Source organism: Balaenoptera acutorostrata, chromosome 1 (assembly GCF_949987535.1).
Source record: "Balaenoptera acutorostrata chromosome 1, mBalAcu1.1, whole genome shotgun sequence".
NCBI lineage: Eukaryota > Metazoa > Chordata > Mammalia > Artiodactyla > Balaenopteridae > Balaenoptera > Balaenoptera acutorostrata.
Window position 1 is genome coordinate 56,123,340 of NC_080064.1, and position 13,519 is coordinate 56,136,858.

At 38.1% G+C, this 13,519-nt stretch overlaps 1 protein-coding gene across 4 annotated transcripts in view; it reads left to right on the forward strand.

Annotated features, from left to right (window-relative positions):
- Positions 1-13,519, forward strand: part of RAVER2 (ribonucleoprotein, PTB binding 2) — a 115,424-nt gene that overhangs the window by 18,467 nt on the left and 83,438 nt on the right. For all 4 annotated transcript variants that reach the window (XM_057527398.1, XM_057527394.1, XM_057527407.1 and 1 more), the window contains exon 2: positions 2,471-2,537. In XM_057527398.1, coding sequence (XP_057383381.1) covers positions 2,471-2,537 — 67 coding nt within the window. The remainder of the gene's footprint in view (positions 1-2,470; positions 2,538-13,519) is intronic.

Sequence of the window (13,519 nt, forward strand, 5' to 3'; positions counted from 1 at the left end):
AGTTGCTCCGCGGCATGTGGGATCTTCCCAGACCAGGGCTCAAACCCGTGTCCCCTGCATTGGCAGGCAGATTCTCAACCACTGCGCCACCAGGAAAGCCCCATCAAACAATATTTTACATAATTGATAAGTATGTATATTTTAAAACATTTCTAATATTGACTTACTGATAAAGAATACTAAATTATCACCTTTACCTTTCTTATCTTTCTTATGTCAAAGATGATTGTCTTTTTTTCACCCAGCACTATTTTTATACTTTGCCTATTATATCAGTCTCCCCCACTCCCTTACGTTGGATTGAAAGAGAAAATGTTTCTCAACTTGTAACTGTCTTCTTACTTATTTTCCATTTCCATATGATCACTTATTCAGACATTGTGGTGTTGGTTTTTTTTTTAATTTTATTTATTTATTTATTTATTTATTTATTTTTGGCTGTGCTGGGTCTTTGGTTCGTGCGAGGGCTTTCTCCAGTTGCGGCAAGTGGGGGCCACTCTTCATCGCGGTGCGGGGACCGCTCTTCATCGCGGTGCGCGGGCCTTTCACTATCGCGGCCCCTCCCGTCGCGGGGCACAGGCTCCAGAAGCGCAGGCTCAGCAGCCGTGGCCCACGGGCCCAGCCGCTCCGCGGCATGTGGGATCCTCCCAGACCAGGGCTCGAACCCGTGTCTCCTGCATTAGCAGGCAGATTCTCAACCACTGCGCCACCAGGGAAGCCCCTGTGGTGTTGGTTTTATAACTAACTGTGGTAAGTATACTATTTCAGTTAATCCTGGAAGACATAAGGCAGTATAGCGTAGAGGTTAAGAGTGTTGTCCCTAGAACCAAGCCAATTGGTGAATCTACACTCAGCAAATTACTGAGTGTAAGCTTTGGCAAGTTACTTGAATTTGCTCTGCTCTGGTTTCCTGATTTTTTAATGAAAGGAGTAAGTTCAGTGTTCTGGTACCTAGTAAAAACTAAATGAATGTTAACTATAAAAATAGCAGTAATAAGAAGTATTATTATATTACTGAATTAATTAGTTTAGGTTGCAAACTTAACATCCTAGCACTTACGTCTGTTTAGTGTATTCATTTGTAATATAGAACAGGTTGGCTGTACCACTCTAATCTGGGGTCCAAATGTCCACTTATGTGAGAGTTCAATTCCTTTTAAAAATAATAACTACATCTGTTGTATATTATGAGTAAAATTTTCAAGGCTTAATATCAAGTCAATGACAAAATAAATTATATTCACTTTAATGTTTATGTGAGTGCCTAGTATAATCAAAGCAATATATATAATATACAGATAAATAAAATATAGTTCTTGGGCTTCCCTGGTGGCGCAGTGGTTGAGAATCTGCCTGCCAATGCAGGGGACACGGGTTCGAGCCCTGGTCTGGGAAGATCCCACATGCCGCGGAGCAACTAGGCCCGTGAGCCACAATTACTGAGCCTGCGCGTCTGGAGCCTGTGCTCCGCAACAAGAGAGGCTGCGATAGTGAGAGGCCCACGCACCGCGATGAAGAGTGGCCCCCGCTTGCCGCAACTAGAGAAAGCCCTCGCACAGAAACAAAGACCCAACACAGCCATAAAAAAAAAAAAAAAAAAAAAGCAATAGTTTAAAAAAATATATATATATAGTTCTTGTACTCAAGTATTATCAGTTTAACAGAAAGGATTGGAGAAATACAGAGGAAATATACTCTGTTTTCCCAGGTGGATGGAAGTTACGATATCACAATTTAAAAGTTCAGACTGGATTAGTAATAGAAACTGAACAAACAAGAAAGCCAGTTTAAACATCTTGGGGAGCCAAGGGGAAATAAATTGGACTACATACCATACCTTGGTGGTTATTACTTGTTTTCATACCCAGGGATCTCTAAATTAGGTTTTAATTTATATTTATTTCTTCTACATGCTGGTATTACCATCTACAGGTGTAATACTTGTTAAAAACTCAGTATGTAGTACACAAGTAGAAACGTTTAATATTATTTCTGTAAGAGAGGCATAAATAAAGTATGACCATTGTTAGCATAGAGGTGGGAGAGGTGATGTTCTGTGGAAAAGAATTGGAAAAACCTTCATGGAAGAACATTTGAGCTGGGATTTCAAAGGAAGCATGTGATTCTAGATGAAGTTTGGGAGCTGTAGTGGTATGTTTGCCCCATGCTAGATCAAGGTATCAACATAATTCAGAATGAGGATTGTGCATGGTATACTCATGAGAGAATGAGTGTTCATCTGAGCAGGAGTATGGGCATGTGTAGGGATATCTTGGGAGATGTATTTGCAGAGGTAGGTTGGTACCATATCTGGTGGGCCTGAATGCCTTTAATTTAAATAAGTGATGGAGATCCATGGAAGATTTTTTTACATGGGGGATGGTGATGGTAATGGTGGTTGGCTGCTGTGGCTGGATCATCCACTAACTGCATTCGTGTGTTTATTGAGTTCATGTTTTGTCTCTTTCAGGAAGTTCATGATTTATTACAAGACTATGAGTTAAAGTATTGTTATGTGGACAGAAATAAGCGAACAGGTAAGATTTCTGTTCTAAGCGTCTGATTTTAATTCTGCAGGTTGTCGTTATAGAGCAAAAAAGCTAAGTATCTTTTTATTCTTAAGCTAATCTCTGAAATTCTTAGCCATTAAATTATATACATGTTACTTAATTTATTTTCTGAAGGTAATATTATTCTAAATTTTAATCACGTAAATTCATATAATATTGGTGGCAGCCATTTTGGGGAGCCCATTCTACCACATGGACGCTGGTGCTGGTAAGCACCATTTGGAATCCTCCCTCTAGGTTATTAGTGCCTGACCTGGCCCTGCTGGGTCAGTGCTGGGATGCATCAGGCCAAGCAACTAACAGGATGGGAACACTGCCCCACTCACCAGTGGCCAGGCTGCCTTAAGACCCCTTGAGCCCATAGCAACCAGAGGGGCCAGGACCCAGTTCCACATACCAGTGCATAGGCACTAGCCCTGGGACCCCCAGGGCCCTGCATCCAGAGACCACACGACCCAGCTCCAGCCACCAGTGGGCAGGTACCAGCCCCAAGACCCCCTGGGCTCTGGCCCTGCCCACCAGCAGGCTGGCTCTAGCCTCTCAACCAGCCTCACACACCAATGGGCAGACACCAGCCCCAGGACATCCTGGGCTCCAGCCATATACACCAGTGGGCAGACCCAAGCCCCAAGACCACCACAGCCCTGCAGCCTGCCATGGCAGGACCCAGCCCCCTCACCAGCAGGCCAGCACCAGCTCTGAGACATCTTGGGCCCCTCAGCCAGCTTCCCCAGAAACCAGCCCCACGTACCAGGAAATCTCACAAGCTTTAGGACACCTAGGACTCTGCAGCCAACTGTGTTGGGAACCGGCCCCACATACCAGTGGGCTAAAACCAGCTCAAGGACACCCAGGGCCCTGCAGTTGGAGATCCTGGTACCCAGCCCCACCCACCAGCAGTCGGACACCTGCTCTGGGACCCCGGACCCTGCAGCCAGAGACCCCAGGACACAACTCTGCCTACCAGTTAGCCAACCAAGCCCCAGAACCCAGCTTTACCTCCTGGTGGGCGGGTACTAGCCCTGGGATCCCGGGGACCCCAACCCTTCCCACCAGTGGGCAGACACCAGCCTCAGGACCACCACAGCACTGCAGCCTGCCCTGTCAGAATCTAACCAACAGAACAGCAGGACAATACCAGCCCCAGGCGCCCTCAGGCCCTGGTCCTGCCCACCAGCAGGCCAACACCAGGTCTGGGACACCTTGGGCCCCTCAGCACCCAGGATCCAGCACCACCCACCAGTGGGCTGACACCAGCTTTGGGACCCCCCAGGGCCCTGCAGCTGGAAAACCTGGGGCCTAGCTTTGCCTACTAGTGAGCTGGTACTAGCCCTGGGACACCCTGGGCCCCAGCCCTGCCCACCAGCAGGCCAACATCAGCTGCAAGATGCCTTGGACTCCTTAGCCAGTTGCCCCAGGATCTAGCCAGTGGGACAACACCAGCTTTGGGACACCCCATAACCCACAGAGAGCCATGTCAGGAAGCAGCCCCATCCACCAGCAGACCAAAACTAGATCAGGAACCCTGGTCCTGTGACCACCCCCTCCCAGAACTCATCTCTGCCCATGAGAGAGCCAGCTCCTCAGCTTGTGACATGGTCCCACTAACCAACCGTCAGCAACCTCCTCACAAGGCAGGGCCTGGCAACCAACTGGACCAGGTAGCCACGCCTCCCAGACTTCCCACAGTAGTCAGCCCACCACAACAGAAGGACCCATGCAGCCCACATAGGGGGCATCCCTAGAGCATATAGCTCTGGTGACCAGAAAGGAGTGCACTGCTGGCATGCATAGGACGTCTCCTACAAAAGGCCACTTCTTCAAGGCCAGGAAATGTAACCAACCTACCAGATATATAGAAAAAGAAACAGCAAATTAGGCAAAGTGAGGTGACCAAAGAGCATGTTCCAAACGAAGGAACAGATAAAATTCCAGAAGAAGTGAAGAGGAGATAGGCAGTCTACCTGAGAAATAGTCAAGGTAGTGATTGTAAAGATGATCAAAGAACTCAGGAGAAGAAAGGATAAACAGAGTGAGAAGTTAGATGTTTTTAAGAAAGAGTTAGAAAGTATAAAGAAGAACCAAACAGATGAAGAATACAATAACTGAAATGAAAAATACACCAGAAGGAATCAAAAATAGATTAAATGATACAGAGGAATGAATCAGTGAGCTGGAAGACAGAATAGGAGAAAGTACTGAAGCTTAACAGAAAAAAGAATAAAAAGAAATGAGAACAGTTTAAAATACCTCAGAGACAACATCACGCATACTAACATTCACATTTTAGGGGTCCCAGAAGGAGGAGAGAGAAAGGGGCAGAGAACATATTTGAAGACACAATAGCTGAAAAACTTCCCTAACTTGGGGAAGGAAACAAACATCCAGGTACAGGAAGCACAGACAGTCCCAAACAGGATCAACTCAAAGAGGACTACACCAAGACACTTTGTAATTAAAATGGCAAAAGTTAAAGAGAATAAAAAAAGCAGCAAGGGAAAAGCAACAAGTTACTTAGAAGGGAACCCCCATAAGGCTTTCAGCTGACTTTTCAGCAGAAACTCTGAAGGCAAGAAGGGAGTGGCATGATATATTGAAAGCGGTGAAAAACCTACAACCAAGAATACTCAGTAAGGCTTTCATTCAGATTTGATGGAGAGATTGAAAGTTTTACACACAAACAAAAGCTAAAAGAGCTCAGCACCACCAAATCGGTTTTACAAGAAATGTTAAAGGGACTTCTTTAATAAAGCAAAAAAGAAAAGGCACAACTAGAAACATGAAAATTGCAAAAGGAAAAAGCTCATTGGTAAAGGCAAATATACAGTAAAGATAGTAAATCAACCATGTACAAAGCTAATAGGAAGGTTAAAAGACAAAAGTAGTAAAATCATTTATATCTGAAATGTGTAGTTAAGGGACACACAAAACCAAAAGATGTAAAATATGATGTCAATAACAGTAAGTGGTGGGGAGGGGAGTAAAATGCAGGGTTTTTAAAATGCGTTTGAAATTAAGAAAACAGCAAATTAAAATAATAATAGATTTATACATAAAAACCTCATGGTAGGCACAAACCGAAATTCTGTAATAGATATACACAAAAGAAAGAGAAAGAAACCTAAACATAACACTAAAGATAGTCATCAAATCACAAGGGAAGAGAACAAAAGAAGAGAGGAACAAAAAAGTAACTACAGGGCTTCCCTGGTGGCGCAGTGGTTGAGAATCTGCCTGCCAATGCAGGGGACACGGGTTCGAGCCCTGGTCTGGGAAGATCCCACGTGCTGCGGAGCAACTAGGCCCGTAAGCCACAACTACTGAGCCTTCGCATCTGGAGCCTGTGCTCCGCAACAGGAGAGGCCGCGATAGTGAGAGGCCCGCACACCGCGATGAAGAGTGGCCCCTGCTGGCCGCAACTGCAGAAAGCCCTCGCACAGAAACGAAGACCCAACACAGCCATAAATAAATAAATAAATAAATAATTTTAAAAAAATGTAACTACAAAAACAATCCCCAAACAATTAACAAAATGGCAATAAGTACATACCTATCAATAATTACTTTAAATGTAAATGGACTAAATGTTCCAATCAAAAGACATAGAACTTGTGAATGGATACAAAAGTAAGAACTATACATATGCTGCCTACAAGAGATTCACTTCAGTTCTAAAGACACACACACAGACTTAAAGTGAGGGGATGGAAAAAGGTATTCCATGTAAATGGAAATCAAAAAACAGCTGGAGTAGCAATACTTATATCAGACAAAGTAGACTTTAAGTCAAAGACTGTAACAAGAGACAAAGAAGGACATTACATAATGATCAAGAGATCAGTCCAAGAAGAAAATATAGCAGTAATAAAGCAAATATTAACAGACATAAAGGGAGAAATTTACAGTAACACAATAGTACTTAGGGGACTTTAACCCCTCACTTACATCATTGGACAGATCATCCAGACAGAAAATCAATAAGGAACCACTGGTCTTAAACAACGCTTTAGACAAAATGGACTTAATAGATATATATAGAACATTTCATCCCCAAACAGCAAAATACACATTCTTTTCAAGTACACATGGAACATGCTCCAGGACAGAGCACATGCTAGGCCAAAAATAAGTCTCAGTAAATTTAAGAAAACTGAAATCATATCAAGCATCTTTTCCAACCACAACACTATGAGACTAGAAATCAACTGCAAGCAAAAAATTGAAAAAAACATAAACACATATGTGGAGGCTAAACAAAATGCTGCCGAACAACCATTGTATCATTGAAGAAGTCAAAAAAGAAATTAAAAAACTCCTGAAGACAAATGAAAACACAATGATCCAAATCTATGGGATGCAGCAAGAGCAATTCTAAGAGGAAGGTTTACTGAGATGCAAGCCTACCTCAGGGAACAAGAAAACTCTTGAACAACCTAACCTTACACCTAAATGAACTAGAAAAAGAAGAACAAACAAAACCTAGAGGTAGCACAAGTAGAGAAATCATAAAGATCAGAACAGAAATAAATGAAATAGAGAGACTAGGAAAACAATAGAAATGATCAATGAAACTAAGAGCTGTTTCTTTGAAAAGGTAAACAAAATTGATAAACCTTTAGCCAGATTCATCAAGAAAAAGAGAGGGCCCAGATCAATAAAATCAGAAATGGCAAAGAAGTTACAACTAACACCACAGAAATAACAAAGGATCATAAGAGATTACTGTGAACAACTATATGCCAATAGAATGGACAATCCAGAAGAAATGGACAAATTCCTAGAAATACACAGTCTCCCAAGTTTGAATCAGGAAGAAATAGAAAATATGAACAGACCAATTACCAGAGCATTGAAATTGAGTCAGTAACAAAAAACTCCCAGCAAACAAAAGTCCAGCACCAGATGTGTTCACAGCACCAGATGTGTACTAAACATTTAGAGAAGAGTTAACACCTATCCTTCTCAAACTATTCTAAAAAATTGCACAGGAAGGAATACTTCTGAACTCATTCTACAAGGCCAGCATCACCCTGATAACAAAACCAAACACACCACAAAAAAAGAAAAGTACAGGACAATATCACTGATGAACATAGATGCAAAAATCCTCAACAAAATATCAGCAAACTGAAATCAATAATATGTTGAAAGGATCATACACCATGATCAAGCAGGGCTTATCCCAGGGATGCAAGGATAGTTCAATATCTGCAAATCAATCAATATGATAAACTATATTAACAAGTTGAAGAATAAAAATCATGACCATCTCGATGTGCTGAATTGGGCGATTGGGATTGACATGTATACACTGATGTGTATAAAACTGATGCCTAATAAGAACCTGCAGTATAAAAAAACAAACAAAACAACTAATACTAAACTTTCATTGGGTTATTTGTATGGAAATATGTTAATATAAATGTTTCAGACATTACATGAAATTTCTAAAAATCTTATATTTGTATTTGTATGGAAATATGTATGGAAATATGTTAATATAAATGTTTCAGACATTACATGAAATTTCTAAAAATCTTATATTTGTATTTGTATGGAAATATGTATGGAAATATGTTAATATAAATGTTTCAGACATTACATGAAATTTCTAAAAATCTTATATTTGTATTTGTATGGAAATATGTATGGAAATATGTTAATATAAATGTTTCAGACATTACATGAAATTTCTAAAAATCTTATATTTGTATTTGTATGGAAATATGTATGGAAATATGTTAATATAAATGTTTCAGACATTACATGAAATTTCTAAAAATCTTATATTTGTATTTGTATGGAAATATGTATGGAAATATGTTAATATAAATGTTTCAGACATTACAGGAAACGTCTAAAAATCTTATATGTTCTGGTATAATGTTATAAGTAATAATCCTAGTTATTACTTTAAAATGTATATCTCAGAAATAACTAAAAAAAAAAAAAAAAAAAAAAAAATCATGACCATCTCAATATATGCAGAAAAAGCTTTTGACAAAATTCAACATCGATTTATGATTAAAATTCTCAACAAAATAGGTACAGAGGGAACAAACCTCAAAATAATAAAGGCCATATGATAAGCCCATAGCTAACATCATACTTGATGGTGAAAAGCTGAAAACATTTCCTCTAAGAACAGGACCAAGACAAGGATGCCCACTCTCGCCACTTTTATCCAACATAGAACTGAATGTCCTAGCCACAGCAGTCGTACAATAAAAAGAAATAAAAGAAATCCAAATTGGAAAGGGAAAAGTAAAACTGTCACTGTTTGCAGGTGACACACAGTACACATAGAAAATTCTAAAGATGCCACCAAAAATTCATCAATGAATTCAGTACAGTTGCAAAATACAACATTAATATACTGAAATATGTTGCATTTCTATACACTAACAATGAACTATCAGAAATTAAGAAAACGGTCCATTTACCATAACATCAAAAAACCAAAAACAAACAAAAAAAACAAACCTAGGAATAAATCTAAGGAGATTTACTCTGTACTCAGAAAACTCTAAGACACTGATGAAAGAAATTGAAGATGACGCAAATAGATGGAAAGATATACAGTGCTCATGAATTGGAAGAAGTAATATTGCTAAAATGACCATACTACCCAAGGCAATCTACATGTCTAATGCCATCATATCAAAGTACCAATAGGATTAGTCACCGAAGTAGAACAAATAATTCTAAAATTTGTATGAAAACTCAAAAGACCCCAAATAGCCAAAGCAATCTTGAGAAAGAAGAACAGATCTGGAGGTATCATGCGCCCTGACTTCAGACTATACTACAAAGCTACAGTAATCAAAACAGTATGGTACTGGCACAAAAACATAGATCAGTGGAACAGAATAGAAACCCCAGAAGTAAGCCCAGACATTTATGGTCAATTAATCCAAGACAAAGGAGGCAAGAATATGCAATGGGGGAAAGACAGTCTGTTCAAGAAATGATGCTGAGAAAACTGGACAGCTCTTGTAAAAGAATGAAATTAGAACATTTTCTCATACCATACACAAAACTAAACTCAAAATGGATTAAAGACCTAAATGTAAGACAGCAAACCATAAAATCCTAGCAGAAAACATAGGCAGAACACTCTTTGACATAAATTGTAGCAATATATTTTTGGATATCCCTCCTAAAGCAAAGGAAACAAAAGCAAAAATAAACAAATGGGACCTAATTAAACTTAAAAGCTTTTGCATAGAGGAGGAAACCACTGACAAAATGAAAAGACAACCTACTGAATGGGAGAAAATATTTGCAAAGGATATGACTGATAAGTGATTAATATTCAAAATATATGAACAACTCATACAGCTCAATGTCAAAAGACCAAATAACCCAACTAAAATGGGCAGAAGACCTGAATAGACATTTTTACAAGGGAGACATACAGGTGGCCATCAAGCCCCGTGAAAAGATGCTCAACATCACTAATCATCAGAGAACTACAAATCAAACCCACAATGAAATATCACCTCACACTTGTCAGTATGACTATTATCAAAAAGAGCACAAATAACAAATGTTGTCAAGAATGTGGAGAAAGGGACTCTTGTGCACTATTGATGAGAATGTAAATTGGTGCAGCAACTATGGAAAATAGTACGGAGGTTCCTCATAAAACTAAAAATAGAACTACCATATGATCAGCAACTCCACTCCATTCCTGAGTAAATATCTAAAGAAAGTGAAAACACTAATTCAAAAAGATACATGCACACCCCAATGTTCATAGCAGCTATTTACAATAGCCAAGATATAGAAGCAACCTAAGTGTCCATCAACAGATGAATGGATAAAGAAGAAGTGGTACATATATACAATGGAATACCACTCAGCCATAAAAAAAAGAATGAAATTTTGCCTTTTGCAACACATGGATAGACCTGTTTATAATCTATAAACATTTGAATCACTATAATGTACACCAGAAACTAATATAATATTGTAAATCAACTATACCTCAATAAACAATTAGGCAAAAAAATGAATTTGCATTGGTTTTTTAAAATATAAATAAATAATATAATATTACTACAGCTTTATGAATTTTTATAATGAATGTTCTAATGTTATATGTTGTAACATTTTAATGAGTGTTTTTTATATGTTAAGTATCCTTCAGTTTTAATAATATATTACTGGACTTAGTAAATTATGTGATTTGACCTTTAGTTATACAAATTGGGAAAATCGTTTAATTTTTCTGCACATTAGTTTTATATCTGTGAGATTAAAAGCCTAAACTAGATTATTTTCTTTGTGTACATATGATATGTGAAAAACATCTCTTTGAGATGCTAAAAAAATAAGGAAATGTATGGAGGATGATATAACCATTATATATATACTGACTCCCAAATTAGCAAATGTTTTATTGAAGTATTTTATGCTTTTAAAATGTTTTTTGTAAGGGTGGATGAAATGGGTGAAGGAAGTCAAAGAGTACAAACTTCCAGTTATAAAATAAAGAAGTACTGGGGATGTAATATATAAGGATGGTGACTGTTTGTCACAGTTAATAATACTGTGTTGCATATTTGAAAGTTGCTGAGAGAGTAGATCTTGAAAGTTCTCATCCCAAGAAAAAAAGTTTTAACTATGTATGGTGGCAGATGTTAACTAGAATTACTGTGGTGACTATTTCACAATATATAAAAATATCAAATCATTATGGGAGACTTCCCCAGCAGTCCAGTGGTTAAGACTCCATGCTTCCACTGCAGGGGGTGTGGGTTCAATCCCTGTTCGGGGAACTAAAATCCCACATGTCATGTGGCTTGGCCAACAAAAAAAAATCATTACATTGTACACTTGAAACTAATATAATGTTATATGTCAATTATACTTCAATTTAAAAAGTTTTTTTAAGGTTTTTTTTGTCTTTAAAGATATTATATAGATGCTAGAGCGCTAATGTAGTACTACTGAATGAATACCTCTGATGGTATGGTCAGGAATTCTGCATTTATTTTTTCTGACTTATAAAAAAATTGTAAAAAAGACATTATAGTTAAAGATGAAATCAAGTTCCTACCCCCTCTCTGATTCCATTCCCTCTCTCCCTCTAATGATTGTGGTAATCATTAGAGCTGTTCACAGATTTTTTTTCTTTTTCTTCTGGTCATGAGGTAAGACAGTGCTTCCTTGTGCCTCCTTGAAGTTACCAATGGACATGTGATTTGCTTTTCGATGAATGAAGTGCAGTGGAAATGGCGTGTATCCCCCCCCACGTGGAAGATTTCAGAGCTAGCATGTGATTCACTGCTCACCCGTCCACTTGCTAAAGTGATTGAGGAAGGTTGTAGAACCTCTTTAAACATAGTCCCAGAGTGACTATAATGAGCAAAGCCTCCTTCCTTTCTTCCTTCCTTCCTTCCTTCCTTTCAGCATGGGATATGCAGCATGAAAAGCAACAAGGAAAAAAAAAAAACCCTTTTGTTAAGCCATTGAAATTGTGAAGCTGTTTCTTGCCAAGGCATCCCATCTAATGCCTGAAATTTTACTATATGTAAAGTTAACAGTGTTGTACTTGGTGTTTTTAAAAACTAAATGTAAATGGTATTCTACTGTAGTTTTCATTTAGCAACTTGCTTTTTTCTTTTAACCTCTATTTTGTTTTTTGGATCTTTCCACATTGATACATATAGCTCTAATTCATTGATTTAAACTACTACATATTATTCTGTCCTGTCAGTTTATTACCATTGATAAATCTATTCATTACTGATAGGCATTTAGGAAGCTTTAACTTTTCCAGCATTTTAAATAATGCTGCAATGAATATGCTTTTACTTGTCTTCTAATATACATTGCAACTGTTTCTCCACAAATGAATTACTGGGTTTGTAGGTTATGTACAACTTCAATGTTATAAATATTGACAAAGGCTTTACATCTGGGAATGGTGCTGTTCCTACCAGTGAGGATGATAGACAGCATAATTGGTGGTTGATTAGAAGGAGTATTCAGAAGTGTTTTGTCTCAAGAGTGGAGAAAATTGACTAGATTAACGATGCTAAAAATTTAAAAACAAAACCAGAAAGGATCAAGCTCGTTCCTGATAGCCACAACCTAGAACAAAACTCAAGGATATTTATATGAATACAAAAAAATCCAGTACCTAGCAAGGTAAAAATTTACAATGTCTGGTATCCAATTAAAAATTACCAGATATAGCAAAGAAGCAGGAAAATACAACCCATAATGAGGAGAAAAACCAATCAATCAAAACTGACCTGGAATTGAAACAGATGAATTAATGAAAATGGACATTAAGACAGTTTTTATAACTGTGTTTCATATATACAAGAATTTATAGTAAAAATTGAACATATTAAATAGAGGATGGAAGATATTATAATATACTTAACTCACACTTTTAGAGGCGAAAACTACAATGTCCAGGATGAAAAATGGGATGGGTGGATGGGATTAACTAGCAGGGTAGACATTGTAGAGGAACAGATTAGTGATTGTGAATACATGGAAACAACCAAAATGAAGCAGAGGAAAAAAAGACTATAAAACATGAACAGAGTATCAGTCAACTTTGGGCCAACTTCAAGAGTCCTAATGTTGGAGTAATGGAGTCTCTGTAAGAGAGAGCAAGTAGTACAGTAAAAATATTTAAAGAATTAATGGCTGAAATTTTTCCAAATTTGATGAAAACTCTAAACCCAGAGATCCCCAAAGTTTAACCAACCTCAAGCACAAAAACACGACAAAAACTACAATAAGGTACATTTGTAATCAAATTGTTTGCAATTAGTAATAAAGAGAAAAATCTTAAAAACAGTACCCCCCAAAAAAAGGCATATTATTTAGATGGAAAAAGATAACGATGATGCATATTTATTGGAAACAATGCAAATGAGAAGACCATGGGGCAACACCTTTTCTTTCTTTGCTGAAAGGAAAAA